Genomic DNA, 17,193 nt, shown 5'->3' with positions numbered 1-17,193 from the left:
TCAGTCATCATTCATCAGCACCACACTGTGGAGCATCTGTCTAACGGAGGGTGCCTAGAGCCCTCCCTTGTTCACGAACCCGGACAGATTGTGACACTGGCGAAGAGTACTCACGGATTATCCAACACCGCCGTGAGCAGCAAAACACCGCCCCCCATTGCTGCCGCCATGCCGTTGTACGGAAGGCTCTAGCCATTCGAGGGAGATTGGTCTGCCTGGCCAATTTACGAGGAGCAAGTCCATGTGTTCTTTCGGGCAAATGACACACCCGAAGCCAAACAGCGGGACATTTTCCTGGCCAGCTGCGGGACCCGCGTCTTCAGTCTCCTGCTCGACCTTCTCAAGCCAGCCACGCTGCATGCTAAAATGCGGGGTGAGTTGCTTGCCATACTGCGCTCGCATTTCAACCCAGCACCGTCCACACTAATGGAGCCTTTCCGCTTCAACAACCAGAGCCGCCGAGAAGGAGAGACCCTCGGGCAGTTCGTTGCTGCGCTACGAGAGTTAGCGAGTGCCTGCGCCTTCGGGGACCAACTAGACTCGCTGCTCCCAAACCGTTTCATCTGCGGCATCAACAACACCGCCGTGCAGATGCGACTCCTGGAGCTTCCCGACCCCTTGCTGGACGACGCCGTGAAGACAGCGCTGGCAATGGAAGCTGCCGCCAAGGATGCCAGCGAGATTTCCCGTGCGACTGGCTAACCGTCGGCGGAAGCGGCGGTCAACAAGTTGGCGACAAAGGGCAATACCTGCGGTCGCTGTGGTGGTGCCCATTTCCCCTCACAGTGACAGTTCCCTCAAGCACAATGCTTCACGTTCTGGAAAACTGGGCAGCTGGCACGGGTATGCCGAAGGGGGAGGACGAACAGCAAACAGCAGCAGCAGCCTGGTTCAAGCCTATGTGCCACACGAGCCCGCAGCCAGGGTAGCCGTTGCAAAAATACGCGGCGGGGGTGTGCGGCAGCAGGCCTGAGTTCTTCCATGGCCAGGCTCCACGTCGGGGCCGAGGACCCGCCGATTTTCGACATGTGGCACACAGCTTTGTACCGTCTTCTGTGCCACCGTACATGCTGACCGTCGAAATCTGCGGGCACCCCATTTCCATGGAGCTGGACACGGGGGCCAGCGTGTCTGTCATGGCCGAGAAATGGTTCAAGCGTACATTCCCCGGCATGTCCGTCGAGGCTTCGGGCCTGATTCTGCGCAGCTACTCCGGGCAGCTCTCCCAGGTCCAGGGTCAGGCACACGTCAGCATTCGCTTTGGCGACAGGGTGGCAACCCTTACCCGTTAGTTAACCAAGGGGTCGTTGCCGATGGTGCTGGGCCGAAACTGGATTCATGCACTGGGAATTTGTCTGCCAGAGTACCAGGAAGCCAGCCTGCATGCGATGAAAGACGTTCCCAGCCTCCTGACCGAATTCAAGTCCCTGTTCCTGCCAGAAGTGGGCACATTCGCCGGCACGACGGCTGAAATCTATGTACCAGAGGGAGCCCGGCCACGTTTTTTTGAGCCTTGCCCACTGCCGTTCGTCCCTGAAGGATGGGGTCACCCAGGAGCTACATCGGTTACAGCGAGAGGGAATCCTGGTGCTCATCAAGATGTCTGAATGGGCCGCTCCCATCCTACCAGTCCTCAAGCGAGATGGCAGTGTCAGGATTTGTGGAGATTTCAAGGTTACCATCAACCCCGTCGCTATCATGAAGAAGTACCCGTTGCCTCATAATGAAGATCATTGGTAAGCTTCATTGGTAAGCTGGTAAGTGTCCGGTGGACGGAAGTTTACCAAGCTCGACCTCAGAGATGCTTACCAGCAGCAGCTGGTGCTCCAGGATGTCTCCCGGAAGTATGTCACAATATCAACAACTTTGGGTCTCTTCCAGTACACGCGCTTACCCTTTGGCGTGACTTCATCTCCAGCCATATTTCAGAGGGAGATGGACAACCTCTTTGGGGACATGAGGCACGTGGCTGCGTACTTGGATGACATCCTAGTTACTGGCAGCGACGACAGAGACCACCTACAAAATCTGCATAACGTTTTGGCACAACTGCAGGAAGCCGGCCTCAAGCTCAAGTGGGAAAAGTGCATTTTCCTGGCCACCAGTGTTGAGTACTTGGGACATGCCATTTCCCAGGCTGGCCTAGCCCCGGCTCCCGGCAAAGTTGATGCTGTGCTCAAGGTGCCTAAGCCCTAGAACAAGAAGGAGCTTCAGAGCTACCTTGGCCTCATCAACTTCTACAGGAGTTTCCTGCCAAACCTGTCGGAGCCATCTACAGCCGCTCCATCTTCTGCTTTGAGACGGTCAGCAATGGGTCTGGAAGAAGGAGCAGGACCAGGCCTTCCAGCGCAGCAAGGAGCTAGTCACAAAGGCTCCAGGGCTGGTACATTTCGATCCTGCTAAGCCTGTCGTCCTGACCATAGATGCGTCGCCGTACGGCGCGGGAGCCGTCCTGGCGCACCGCGACAAGGATGGCCAGGAACGCCCTGTGTCATTTGCTTCTCGCCAGCTTCATACTGCAGAGCAACGTTACAGCCAGCTGGACAAAGAAGGTTTGGCTCTCATGTTGGATGTCGAACGCTTCCACCAGTATCTGTTGAGCCGGAAGTTTGAGGCGGTCACGGACCACAAGCTGCTTTTGGGGTTACTGGGGCCTGACAAGGCAGTTCCCGTTCAGGCATCACCTCGAGTGGTACGCTGGGCCTTGAGGCTGGCGGCTTACAGTTACCAGCTGATTTACCGTCTGGGAAATGACCTAGGACCTGCTGATGCCCTGAGCCGCCTGCCCCTGCCAGAGGTGTCTGATGCAGTTCCGGAACCTGCTGAAATGCTCATGCAGGAGCACGCATACCCGGAAGCGCTCTCCAGATCTGCGGTATCGCAAGCGACCAGCCGTGACCCAGTCTTGTCTCAGGCGGTCAAGGCAGTGTCCCGTGGAGAGGAATTGGTTCAGTAGGCCTATAGCCACAAGGCCGCCGAGCTGAGCTTGCAGCAGGGCTGCCTACTGTGGTGGTCCAGGGTGGTCATCCCACAATGTCTCCGGTCCAAGGTCCTGAAGTTGCTGCACGTGGGTCATCCTGGCGTGGAAAAGAACAAGATGGTGGCCCGGTCCCATGTTTGGTGGCCTGGCCTTGCCCAGGCCATTGCTCAAATAGTGCAGGGCTGCCAAATCTGCCAGAAGGATCAACAGGCTTCACGTCATGTGGAAATCACCCTCTGGCCGTTGCCACAGATACCATGGTCCCGCCTACATGTGGATTTTGGTGGGCACTTCAAGGGCCATTACTTCCTGGTGGTGGTGGGCGCCTTTTCGAAGTGGGTTTAGGTTCTACCTGTCACCACTCCATCAGCAGGCGTTACCATCGCAGCGCTACGACAGGTCTTCGCCGCCCACGGGTTGCCGGACGTCATCTTGTCCAACAATGGTCCTGGTTTCGCCAGCGCAGAGTACCTGGCTTGGCTGAGGAAGAGCAGAATCCTCCGGATGATAGTTCCGCCGTACCACCCTGCTTCAAATGGTGCAGCCGAGCGGGTGCTGCAAACCATCAAGGACAAACTCAAGAAGAGCCAGAGTGGGGATTTCCGGACGCAGATTGCCAGGATACTGGACCACGCCCCATGATGTCACTGGCCGTGCCCCCTGTGAGTTCCTGCTGGGTCGGAGGTCAAGACACCGTTGGACGTCTTGCATCCGCATCTCTGTTCCACAGTGCTCCTGAAGAAGCTGAAGCAGAAGCTGTCTGCTGACCAAAGGTGCCATCCTGGGCCTTTGCTGGAGTCGGGAGCTCCAGTTTTCGCCAGAAACTTCCGTCCTGGCCAACCCTGGTCCGCCCAGCAGGTGGCCTGCCAGCGCCTCATCGCCCCTCGTCCACATGCCAGACGGGGCCACGTGGCACAGACACGCCGACCATCTTGGGCCTCGCCTCGGGCCCTGGCCAGCACCCTCGACTGCCACTTCCGTGTTCCAGCCCACAGGAGGACTAGTGGCAGCAACAGTCACTTCCAGCGGAGCACCGCCCACCTCGGTGGTGGCAAGCGTTGCCAGTGGTGTAGCGTCCGCCGGGCCGGTGTTGAGCCCGTCACCACTCCCAAGGCCGACCACTGCAGACCCTCCGGATGTAGTGAGACTTTCTCAGGCAGCACCTGGCATTGCCACACTCGACCCTTCAACACCGGTGCCCAGGCAGAGTACTTGACGGCGAAGGCCACCGGACCGTTACTCGCCTGGGTAGCAGGCACCATCGACTTGGCTGGGATGACGGCAGAGCCCTATGCTCTGAACTTGGATGTTTGTTTTTTATTTAACAAACAAACAGGGCGCAAAAGTTGTAACAAGCATGTGACGCCCCCTTGGGCATAATCTTCATTGGCCCGCCAGGCTCGTTGGTCTTTCAGGCTTGGTAGGCAACATTGGTCACCACATCGATAAACTCCGGCGAGCACAGCTGCTCTGCGGTCAGTCATTGTTCATCACCAGCATGCTGAGGAGTGTCTGTCTAACGGAGAGTGCATCGAGCCCTCCCTCATTCACGATCGGTATTCCCCTCCCAGATACTGCAACCATACCGAGTGGAGAACTCCGGACGACAAGCCCATTTGCTTCCGTTACCTCCACATTGGCCTCGTCGCTTGCCGCTGCGGCACCTCCTGGACGTCGCAGTATTCGAGCTTCTTTTCCCCATCTCCTCGCCCATATGCTGACCCGTGCCGTTACACGCCTCGCCATTTGACACAGTTGGGTTGACGGAGGGATCGTAACGAATAGGTCTCTTGACACCGTGTCGTTGGCTGGAGGAGTTGGCAGTGTACAGTCAGCGACCACCTTTCCCGACGCCCGATAATTCGGTCGTCTTCGCGGCACCATCACGTACCCCATAGAGTCAATGTATAAGAATGTCTAAAATTTTGGACAGAACCTTTCGCCATTCGATCTTCCTGACTTTCTGCTGTGACCGCAGGTCCGAAACGGCATTAATCAAATCCACCACTGCCGGCGTTTTGATTACCTCGCCGCCGCATTAAATGCTAGGCCTAGCTGCTTTAACGTTCGCTATTAGGGTCTCTCTGTTTGGTGCCGTATTTTTCCTTGCAAGAATTCGCCGCTGTCAGCAATGGCACTGACTACGCCTTTTTGGTTCTCGTGATTAGCTTCGAAGCTCGGAAAGCACGGCGCGTTGAATAATGCTGATTTCCGAAAGTCGGCTTCGCATCAATATAGAAATATTATGGGGTGAAGCAAACTTGAAAGTATTGCGGTGAAGCATAAGCGTGGGAAGGGGCAATTGTCACGGGACACAGTATCTATTTCGTAATTATACACGCGTCCACCAGCTATCCCCTGTCACAGCACAAGCACCGATATGCCTAATAAGTGTACTGGTAGGCCTTTTCAGATGTGCCTGTGGCGATTTGAGCATTTAACGGCAGTAAAGGCATGCATTCATTTTTTCGAACTGCCCGATTTTATGGACGTTTTCGTGGCCCCCAGGGAGTCTTAGAAATCGGACGCTGACTGTACAACTGATGAAGAGGATGCTTTAAATGGTCCGTGGGGCGAACGCACGGTGGAAGGAGGATGAAAACAGAAAGGACCTATACATTGAGGAATGCATGGGAAAGGAAGCATGCTGCCACTTCTTGCAAGGGGCTTGAGCTTTAAAAAAAAATGAAGGGTTGGCTGACACTGAGATGCAGGTGTCCCTCATCTAAACCGAAATAAACTCTTTAAAGCAGTGAAAATTAACACTGAGGCATTGGGCGTGGGCTGAGAGTATGTCAGGACAGTTGAGGTTGACACACCAGCTGTTGAGTGAGAATTTCGCTTTTGACAAAGTTTGGGCCTCATACCGATGAGCTTGCTATCAGTTCATAAATATAGCTCATATCCCCTTCAGTCACGGTGTCCACATTTGTGGACGCAACCTCCGTTTGCCATTTCTGTGCAATGGTAGCAAGGAATAGGTCACAAACATTAAGCCTAGGGCGAATTGAATGCTCTGATAACCTAAATTACTTCCATTTTGCTTCTGATTCATATGTATTGTTACAGAGTACTGCTTTGGTGGAGGCATTACTATGTTTTATGTGACGCTTGACATGAAGCATGTCGTTAGCAACCTTGAAATATATTGTTTTTCTTTCTTGAAATGCTTGAGGCCAATGAATTATTTGTGCATGTAATTTGGACAGGGGATTTAATCCTTTTTATGAAGAAATGCAGCATGACTGATTTTCAAAATTCAAATATTTAGTTACTCTAATGCTAAGGACTCATCATAAAATTCTCAGAGTCATCCTACCACCTTGATTTGCTTTCAGTGGAGTCTCATGCACCGCCTATGTTTCACACATGTATTGACAGTCGATCATAATCCATGACTGAAGGGGATATTCCAAAACATTTGTTTCTGCATGCATCTTTTTTTTATTTGTATTTCAGTATGTTTGACTCAACTTGTAATGAATTTTACCATTTTTTTCAAAGGTAATTTATTTGCTCTGCATTTTACTAACCCCTCCCTGGTGATTTCTTTTTTGAATAAAATAAATGCTACTCCTTACTATTCAAACTGGAATAAATAATTCTTATCAGAAGCAGTGCCTCTGATAACTGCTGTTTTATTGCACTTTTAACACTTGCAGAATTTGCATGGTGTGGATGGAAGCTTGCCCATGAATTTTTGAAAGAGCCCGTAGCATTGAAGACATAGTGTAAAAGTTCTACCATTCTGAGCGTTATTTAGCCCATTTATGTTGGCATGTGTGCTTCTTGCAGGACCTCTTGCGACAGCTGAACACATTGGCACTGTTGACAGATTAGCAGTGTGGGCCACGTCCATTTTTTGCCATTGTGCTTGCTTATGTGTATAGTGAGTGCAAATGAAGTCGCTTCTTCTTGGTGCAGACCAGGCTCTGCTGAGGGGCACCCTGGGTGGGAGCAATGCAACGGTCATGTCTCTGGACATGGACACTGAGGTGAGTTTTCCCAGCCTCTTCCTGACCAACCACAGTGGCACCAGGCCGTTCCAGACATTAAGGGGCTTTGCATGCAACTGCATCCACGGCACAAGGATGCAAATGCTATCCACAATGTGTGTGTTCTCAAGGATCAGGGTCTGCTCAGCTTGCACTAGGTGATACCACTGGCATTTGGTAAACATCTCGGGCATGTCTGTCGTTGCATTGCCTACTACGCCTCCTATGCCTACTATGCCTACTATGCCTCCGAAGCTCGACTCTGCAGGGAGAGAGCTGTCTGCATCATTGAAGTGGTCTGGTAACTTGGTTAGAAGCCATGTAGGCTCCGACACATGCATCTGTAACAGGGCATGCCAGCTCTGCCTGGTTGTATGGAAGAAGACTGAGAATTCAGTGAGTTGTGGCACAGATCCAGATGTAGAGTAGCACACAGAACCTTGCTTGTGCCACATAATGCAGAAGTTGTTTGTCGTGTCCTTTGTTTTTGCAGCAGCTCATGCTTGAGGCAAACTAGAGGCAGTGTGTAAGTACTACTTGCATTCAGGAGCGTGCACTTAGTGCCAAGGAGATAGAACAGGATCACATTTGGATGACCACTGTAGGCTCTGCCACTATCCTGCCACAGCTAGCCTGCCACTGCTTGTGTAGCTGCACAAGTCCCAGTTGATGAGAGAGATGATGAGGGAGGAATTGGCATAGTATCTCTGTAGGTCCTTTTGACTTGATGCTCATTGAGGAGTGCATGCTTTTGTTGTGCTTTGTACCATCTTTTGCTGATGGTTCCAGGCATGTGTGCTTCAGTGTTCAGTAATCATGGGCATGCACGCATTTGTTGTTCAGAAGCAAAACCTTTGTTTCAAGCCTGACGTTTTCTCTCATCCACTTTGTCCATGTGTGTGTGCATTTATCTTGTTGTTGTTCATGCTTGTGCTTTCATTTATTCTGATCCGAACTTCCGCTTGATTAGTTGAACTTGAATGGCATCAATAGGTGTCTTGGTATAAAGGTATGAGAAAAGTATCATAGTGAATGAATAACATCGCAAACTGACAAGGACAAGATGAGTAGATGACAAACACACTTATCAAATTGAGCTGGTATCCTTTCACTATGATTCAGAAGCAACTGGCCCACCAACAAGCCTGAAGAAGAGAGGTAATTGCTATTAGAACCTACATATGTTACCCTGCAGATTCATAAACTGTGTTTCTTTGAAGCTGTAAAAAACGTAGTATGGTACAGTGGAATCTCGATGATACGAATCTCACAGGGTCACGAAAAATATTCGTATTAGCCGAAATTCGTATCATCGAAAAAATTAAATTAGCTAAATTAAAGAGTCAGAGGAGCTCACTCAGGCACACGAACGTAAAAAGCATCTATTTCTTGAAGAAAAAGTCTTTAATGTCATTCTGCCTCTTTTTCTTTGTCAGGCCACTTAGCAGACTTTGTTCAGATCTATAAAAACATGTGCACGTGTCATTGCTGCTTTCATGCGCAGCCACAGCATGCCTCACAACTTCGAGCACGTGCAGTGTTTCAGCCGCCGGTGGTGGACCTTTGCCATCGCCCTCGTCTAACTCAAAGAACGCAGTCCGAAGCACAGCAGCTACTTCGTCCAATGGCACGTAGAAAAGCAACAAAAGCGCCACCGCTTGAATCTCTTCGCGCCCAGTCGCGGCCTCCACGCTGACTTCATGAATATCTTTAGCTCCGGGTCTGGTCGTTGCTGCTCAATAAAGCCTTCCGTGCTTATTGTTCCCAGAAAGGCGTCGTCATGCATTGGCTGATCAGTGTGAATGCGTGATAGGCAGTCGGCATCAGAGTGCTTCCGTCCGGACTTGTAAACGACGGTGATGTCAAATTCCTGGAGTCTCAGACTCCATTGTGTGAGGCGTCTTGAAGTGTTCTCTAAATTTGCCAACCAACACAAGGCATGGTGGTTTCTTACGGCCTTGAAGGACCTGCCGTAAAGGTAAAAGTGGAATTTCGTGGTAGCCCAAATGATGGCAAGGCATTCTTTTTCCATCGTAGAATAATTGGCTTCCACTTTCGACAGTGTCTGGCTAGTGTAAGCAATGACCTTTTGAAATCCTTCTTTTCTTTTAGCGAGGATGGCGCTGAGACCTAGGCTGCTTGTGTCTTTGTGGATTTCAGTGTCAGCATCTTTATCAAAATGGGTGAATACTGGTGGTGAACGCAGGCATTGTTGAAGCTCTTGGAATGCTTTGGTTTGCGGCACTTGCCACTTTAAACCATCATCTGATTGAAAGGTTATTGGCGATGCGAGAAACGCCCTTCACGAAGCTCCTGCAATGGCCACACAGGACAAGGAGTCTGTGCACTCCCTTGCCTGTGAAAAATTAGCCATGGCAGATGTCTTCTGCAAATTAGGATGAACTCCAGATTTGGTGATGACGTGGCCCAGGAACAGAAGCTCATCGTAAGCGAAGCAGCACTTTTCCTTCTTCAGAGTGAGCCGTCATAATTGATGGCCTCTAGTACTGAGCCAACCCGCCTAACGTGATTGTCGAAACAAGACCGCAAGGTGGGTGAGTTGGTTAGGATTTATCGTACTTTTGGTAACAGCGCAAAACGACATGGACAAAAGGAAGAAACACAACAATACGGGCGCTGACTCACAACTGACTCACAGCTGAATTCTTTAAGCCCTGCGCCATTTTGTGTATGGGTGGAATTACCACACGTCTTTTTGGTTTGCTTAGTTTGATTACATTCATCAAAGGTTCAGGTTTCCTATGGACGCACCTAATGCTGGAGATGATACCTTCACAAACAGAGGTAATGACAGTGCTCGGAAATCCAGCGTCTACTAAATGCTTAACCTGTGCACTAAAAGCTGGCTTTGACATATGTGAACAAGATTTCTTAAGTGCTGCATACAGTACAGTAGCTGCTACTACCCTCTTTGCAATCTTATAGTGGCCAGAATTATAGCTCCGGATTGGTTTCACAGATCTAGGTTGATACTGCCAGCAAGGATAGTGTTCACCAAAGGTTAAACAAATGTCAAGGTACTGAAGTTGCTTATTTTTTTGGAACCTCGAATATGAAGGTCAGGTCCATATTGTATTGAACATTGTTTAAAAACATTCAACACACTGTCAACAGCGACAGGACAAACACCACTGACGAGAAGAAAGCACAGAAAAGCTCTCCGAGGTGACGTTTTAGTTGTCTGTCAGTAAAATGCAGAACAGTGTCACTGATAACAGGTGCCACACACGTGGAGGGCGTGTGTGGCTGCATATGCACACGCCAAATTGTTGTACTAAAACATTACCACGCCATGAAACGAACATAGTTGCAAATAAAAAGACAACTCGAGAAAGGCTTCTATCAAAATACCACAGCCATCTATGAAGCCTTGTTCGTCGTCATAAATTATGCACTTCTTTATGCACTTAAGAACCTGAGCATGCAGTAGAGAGTAGTACAGGTTTTCTATGTCTATGCTGAAGGCACTGTGAATGTTCATCATTTTACTTTCCAAGTACCTGCAAACTGAATCAGAATTTGCAACTCGGAACGGGTCAACAATTTTTAGGCACTGAAAGTTTTCTTGCTGATACCTTGATGCATTAAGCTGCCAGTTTCCTTTTTCAAACACTATGGCCCGGAATGGCATTCCGACCTTGCGTGATTTTACTGAGAAATAAAGTTGCAATTCCTGTCCTTTAGCAAACTTTACACCAGCTACAGAGCCGTAGATGTAGGTCGCCCACGACAATGCCTTCTACGTCTGCGGTGTTTTGGCACTGACAGAAAGGATGATACAAGAGCGAGGCAAGATGCCGACTTGATCATCGAGCTCACTCAAGGCATGCTTACTTAAAGAGCTCTCTGGCATTGACACTTGGTCTTCAGATAGCGTTATCAACTTGCCGTGCTGGTTCAGAAAGTCCATGCCAAGAATTACGTCTTGCGAGCACTGTTAAAGAATAACAATGTTCGCAGGGTAGGTCTGGCCATAAATGATAATTCTTACTGTGCAGATGTCATTTGGAATTATCACGTGTCCTCCAACTGTCCGGATTTGAGGGCCATCCCATGCAGTCTTCACTTTTTTCAACTTGGTGGCGAATGATCCACTGATGACGCAATAGTCGCCTCCTGTGTCAACAAGAGCTGTGACTTCATGGCCATTGAGAAGTACATCGTGGTTTGTGGTTCTTCATTGTAGTTAGGTCACGCCTGTGTTGCATTGTCCTGCTTTTAGGTCTCATAGTCAGGTCTTATGTAGGTGGCGCAGTTTTGGCTTTGAGGCTTTGTCTGGATGGCAGCATACCGTTGCTTCATTGTCAAGTTGAGTGGCAGTGAAGGATCTTCGGCATTTGGACAAACAGCAACCGCACCTCGTATCGGTTGCTGATTTTAGTTTTCCCGATATGGGATAACGGACTGGCCATAAGTTGAACCATTGTACGGTCGGCATTGTGGTATGGTCAGGCAACAGCGAACGGGAATTGTCGTTGTCGTCTTCACTGCGTTAGGGTGATGTAGTTGGCGATGTCCCGTGGTTGTTCCCTTGTCGCAGGCACGGCACATTCACGCTGAAACCTTGTAATCCCATCTCGCAGTATGGGCATCAATGGTAGACATGGCTCGCTTCCTCACAGTGGTAGCACAGAGGACGGTAGTCAGGGGTGAGCCAAATGTCGGTTTTCCTTGAGCTGTTGCATGGGTTGACGGGTGGGCGGGCTGGTAGCAGCGGCGGCAGCGCATGGTGACAGAATTGTGGGGATCATGGGGCTTTGACATGGGTGTTGAGGAAGAACATAATGGCGGGCGGCAGCGCTGTAGGTCATTGCTTCTGGTTGAGGCTGTAGTGGTTCAGCAACTCCTAGCAACTGCTGAATTTCTTCACGGACGATGTTGGCCATCGATGCCACTTCAGAATGCGATAATAGAAACCTCTTTTGTAGTTCTTGCACAATGAACCTGATGGTTTCCCGCAGAATGATAGACCAGTGTGCATGAGCTTCTGCGCAGTCTGGCATCAAATGGCGGTTGAATTGTTTGGTGTGCATTTCCAGGGTCTCCTCAATCAACCGCACCTCGGTCAGAAATTCAGCTATGGTCATAAGTGGGTTACGCAACAACACGGCAAAGAGCCCTTGCTTCACCGCGCATAGAGAAATGAACCTTCCTTTCTTCGGATATGTTGGGGTTGGCGTGTCATTTCCTCGGTGAATATCGCATAATATTCATTTGGTAGCTGCATCTGAGCTTCCAGTAGAGCTTCAATTCTCTTTTCACACACGACGCTTGTGAAAGTCTATAGGACGCCTCTGCGAAACAGGTCCCATGTTGTTAGAGTGGATTCTTAGTTCTTGAACCACGTCCTCACAGCGTCTTCCATGTAAAAGTATACACGCCACAATTTCTCATCAGTGTTCCAAGTGTTTAATATTGAGATCCTTTCATGAGTCTCAAGCCAGGTTTCGGGGTCGTCCGACAAGGATCCATGGAAAATAGGTTGCTTCCTTGGCTGCTGCTGGACGATGGTCGTGATGAATGCCGAGTCCATCATCTTGACTGCTGATTTGATTTTGGTTTTTCTGGTCATCTTGGGTAGAAGTCCATGCTCCGGGCGCAGGTTTCGTAGTCTGCACCTAGCTCAATCGTCCAGGGTGACGTTTGTGTTGTCTTCGGGATTGGCGCTAGAGTCGCAGCTTTGAGGGGGTGTGCGGAACATGAATAGTGAAGCACCTCCACTAGATGTTACGTTGTAGTGACGGTGAAGTACACAGTAGCAAAGCTTTGAATCATGAAACAACTTTTTATTGTGCAGACCTCTACCTACAAGAGCAAGTGACATTCGAAGCATAACGATAGTTGCGAGCACAGTCTGCGATTATTGAAATCTCATCTGCACGTCAAGCGTGTTGGCTTTTATACATGCCTCTATTTACTACATTGATTGGTTTGCAAAATTACAGTCCAGTTGTAGAAAGGTTTGGTGTGAAATTAACTCTAGCTAATAAATATAATTCAGACTCACCTCCTCCGATTATGACAGGCAATGGTGGACTTACAGGCTCTGATCTCACCATTTTCAATTATTTTTTTCGTTAGTGTGGCAGATTGCATATGAACTTTGGTGACCACATCAGGGCTGGACACACTTTCTGACCTAATCACTCCTTTACAAAATTTGATTGTGCTTATGCCAATTACTACTCATGAACTAACTTCATTAATTGATAAGGTAAAAAATCATGCTTCACATAATGGTATACAAGCAGTACCTTTCTTAATATGTACCTTTCTTCTGCTACATTGCAAATCGTATATTAGGAACTGGAGCGTACCCAGATCAGCTGAAGGTAGCATGTGTATGTGCAGTTTATAAAATTGGGAGAAAGAACAACACATCATTTGTGGCGTTCTCCTCTGTGCTCTTGGGACGAAGGAACGACAACACAGTAGTGCAAACAATCACAAGGGCATTTATTGCACCTTTCATAGATCAATGCCTGCTAGCCGAGTTGCTATCCACAAAACATGCCGGTGGGCGCGCGTCAAATCGAAGTCCGACTCACCGCGACCGGATAGCGAGCGAATATGTTCGCCCCATGCTGGATCCCAACGCCTGGTCGTTCGCGCGTACTGTCACGCGAACGGTGGCGCATTCCAAGGCGGCCACGCGAGACGGTCTCGCAGAAGCATGGGTCGGCGCGCGGGACGTCCACGCTGTTCCCCGACCCGCCGGGAAAGAGACCGCCTGTTCTCCCCTGCGCCCCCAAGTAACCCTGCCGTGAGGCGGCGTTAGCAGCGCAACACTCGCGCCATCTCTCGCACTGCGCCCCAACCACATCGACCGCCGCGGGCATCGCGCAGGCCACGCGGCGAAGCCGGATTACAGGAGACGCGCCATGCGGGAAAAACATATCAAGGGACTCGCGAGAGTCGCGCATCCCCACATCCCCCCAACCTTAAATCACCACATATTCCGGCGAGACATGTCCCACGGTCTAACATCAACGCAACAGTGGCCGCACCGAGGAAATGTCCATGCTGTCCATAGCATATGCGAGCCGACATTGTCCCTGGGTACACCGCTGGCGTCCGCCGGTCACAGCAGCAGCTTTGCAGACTCGACGGCACGATGCCAGGCCAGGACTCCGGAAACGACGACGCAGTAGTCGGTACGAGCAAGCGTCGCTCGCGCCGACGCGCCCTGCTGGCAAGAGCCGCCGTAGCTGTCGGTGACCGCCGGGTCTTTTGTCCGCCGCCGAGGGTTGTGAGCTGGATACAGGAGGCCGCCGAAGTCGCTGCGCCGAACTGGCCACAGCATCACCACCGCCCGGGGTGGCTCGATCGTAGTCCGGGGCAGCAGCGCAGACGATGTGCAGGTGACAGCGAGCCAGGGGTGACTCCAATCACGCTGCGTACACTCAACACACTCGGCAAACACTAAAGTAGTGCAAGGGAGAGGAATTCTGCATGCGCATCGCCCACGTGGTACGATGTTCAACTCGGCTAGCAAAAGATCGGGCAGCCACTGGGATGCTAAGTTCATGTGAACGAAGCTCGCTTCCTTGAGTCGAACGAGTAATTCAATTCGTGCGAGGCTAAATAGAATGAGGGAAGCAACTTGCAACACCTCGACGCCACGGTCCACCAGGTTGTGTCCCTCCACGTGCGACAGGCAGCTTCGTGAAGCCTTAGGCCTAAAGCGTCGCTACCCTGACAACAACCGGCATCCAAAAACAACACCCAAAATGGGCGCAAAACAGGCAGCCGTGAGGAGACGTCAGCTCTGTTAGGTGGTCCTACTCCGCTCGGTGCACACAGCATCCGAGTTGACGGCGCCCAGGGTCCCAGACGGTGTCGGAGCGCCCGGTGCCAGGCCGCTATACCAGTCAGCCCGTAGTGGCACCCGTGGCCCGCGGCCACCCGGCTCCCAGAGCCGCGACTTCATCAGAGTCAAAGAGATAGAAGAAGCTATTTACATAAGAAATTCGGACCACCCACGAGGCTTCCGTACTCACTCGCTTCAGGCTTGCCAATATGCTCCGCGGGCGCTATGCCTCGCTCTCCGATGCAGACCACGTGGCTCTCGTACCGACGAATGTCATTAAAAAAAAACACTTGCGAAAAGGCTTAGCATGTTGACATGTTCATACACACTACAGCCGCCGTCGCCTCGCTCAAGAAACCACGCCGCCAACGCTAGCGATCAAAATCCACGATAGCCCTACGCTTCGGTTCAAACAAACGTCTCGAACGAAGCAAAACTTAAATATATCGTCCGATGCCCCAAGAGGTCCACGTTGGGCAGCCAGATGTGGGGTTCTCACACCCATGCTCTTGGGACAAAGGAGCAGCACAGTAGTACGAACAATCACAAGGGCATTTATTGCACCTTTCATAGATCAATGCCTGCTAGCCGAGTTGCTATCCACAAAACATGCCGATGGGCGCGCGACAAATCTAGAAGTCCGACTCACCGCGACCGGATAGCGAGCGAATATGTTCGCCCCATGCTGGATCCCAACGCCTGGTCGTTCGCGCGTACTGTCACGCGAACGGTGGCGCATTCCAAGGCGGCCACGCGAGACGGTCTCGCAGAAGCATGGGTCGGCGCGCGGGACGTCCACGCTGTTCCCCGACCCGCCGGGAAAGAGACCGCCTGTTCTCCCCTGCGCCCCCAAGTAACCCTGCCGTGAGGCGGCGTTAGCAGCGCAACACTCGCGCCATCTCTCGCACTGTGCCCCAACCACATCGACCGCCGCGGGCATCGCGCAGGCCACGCGGCGAAGCCGGATTACAGGAGACGCGCCATGCGGGAAAAACATATCAGGGGACGCGCGAGAGTCGCGCATCCCCACAAATTACAGACCTATTTCTGTTCTGTCAAAAGTCTTTGAAGGAGTCATTAGTACTCATCTTGAACATTTTTTCCATAAGTGCAATGTCATTACTTCCTCGCAGTATGGATACCTGAAAAACAAATCAAGTGAGCAGGCACTGCTAAAACTAAAAGACAAAATTATTAAAAACGTAGAAATGAAAAGCACTCTTGACCTTTTTTTAGATTTCCAAAAGGCCATTCAATTGCGTTCATCACAACACCCTGCTACGCGAGCTTATTGTGGTATTGGTCGTAACATGGTAATGCGCATACGTGGTATTGCATCTGACTTGCTAAAGAACTATTTGAATAACAGATTGTAGTATGTTCAGGTTAATGGCGTACCCTCTGAGAAATTAGTAATGCAGCATGGTGTCCTTCAAGGATCAATATTAGGGCTTTTATTGTCTTTAGTGTAGATAAATGGTATCGCTAACATACCCGAATTGCCTGATCTGGTCCTGTGCACTGACGATATGAATATATTTATTTTGTCCCGCTCCTTGTCCAGAATGGAGGCTATGGTAAATGCATATTTAAGAAAATTGCATATCTCGTTATTAACAGGCTGAGCCTTAATTTGTTTAAATAAAACTGCATTATTTTTCATTCTATCAATACAGTAGAAAGTATCACTGTGGAAGTTGTCTATGAGCATACTGAATTAAAGATAGTTTCAAACTAGAGATTTGTTGGCATTTGGTCAGTTGATAATCTTCCTGAATCTTCTCCCTACAAAATTAGTGTCTGATCGAGTAAAACTGTCAGTTGTCTGTATAAAATCTCCCATTTGTTCCCCCCCACCCCCCGTTTAATAATACCCATGTATTACGCATGTGAGCACTCAAGGTTATCGTACTGCATTCTTGTTTGTGGAACTACGACATCCAGTAATTAACTTAAACTCTTTTCAACTCAGAAAAGCACATTGCAGGCCATAGGTTTCATGGCAGACCATCAGATTTACCTACGTCATCGCTCTTTCAGAAACATTGCATCCTTAAAACAAGTATAATAAAACCTCGTTAATTTGAATTTCGCTGGACCGAAAAAAAGTGTCCAAATTAACTGAATGTAGAATTATCGACGGTATAAAAAAGACGATAAGCAAATCTGTAATACGTCAGCACACTTTTATTTACTGAATGAATCAGCAAATCCTGTTTTTATTTTGCACAAAAGCAGTGTGGAAGCTGCAGTTCTCATGTCGTGACTGATTAGCACTCGCAGCAGTGAAGACCTCGCGACTTCCTTCATAGCACGGCCACAGCATACGTCTTTATTTGAGATGCTTTTCACTACTGTGCGTACATCCCGATTATTTCTTCGCCAGT

At 50.0% G+C, this 17,193-nt stretch overlaps 1 protein-coding gene across 3 annotated transcripts in view; it reads left to right on the top strand.

Moving 5' to 3' along the window:
* The window catches only part of Atg16 (Autophagy-related 16), a 456,887-nt gene that overhangs the window by 280,556 nt on the left and 159,138 nt on the right, over positions 1-17,193 (top strand). For all 3 annotated transcript variants that reach the window (XM_075682849.1, XM_075682848.1, XM_075682850.1), the window contains one exon: positions 6,905-6,975. In XM_075682849.1, the coding sequence (XP_075538964.1) occupies positions 6,905-6,975 (71 nt within the window). The remainder of the gene's footprint in view (positions 1-6,904; positions 6,976-17,193) is intronic.

Source organism: Dermacentor variabilis, chromosome 2 (assembly GCF_050947875.1).
Source record: "Dermacentor variabilis isolate Ectoservices chromosome 2, ASM5094787v1, whole genome shotgun sequence".
Taxonomy (NCBI): Eukaryota; Metazoa; Arthropoda; class Arachnida; order Ixodida; family Ixodidae; genus Dermacentor; species Dermacentor variabilis.
This window is presented reverse-complemented; position numbering and strand designations above follow the sequence as displayed.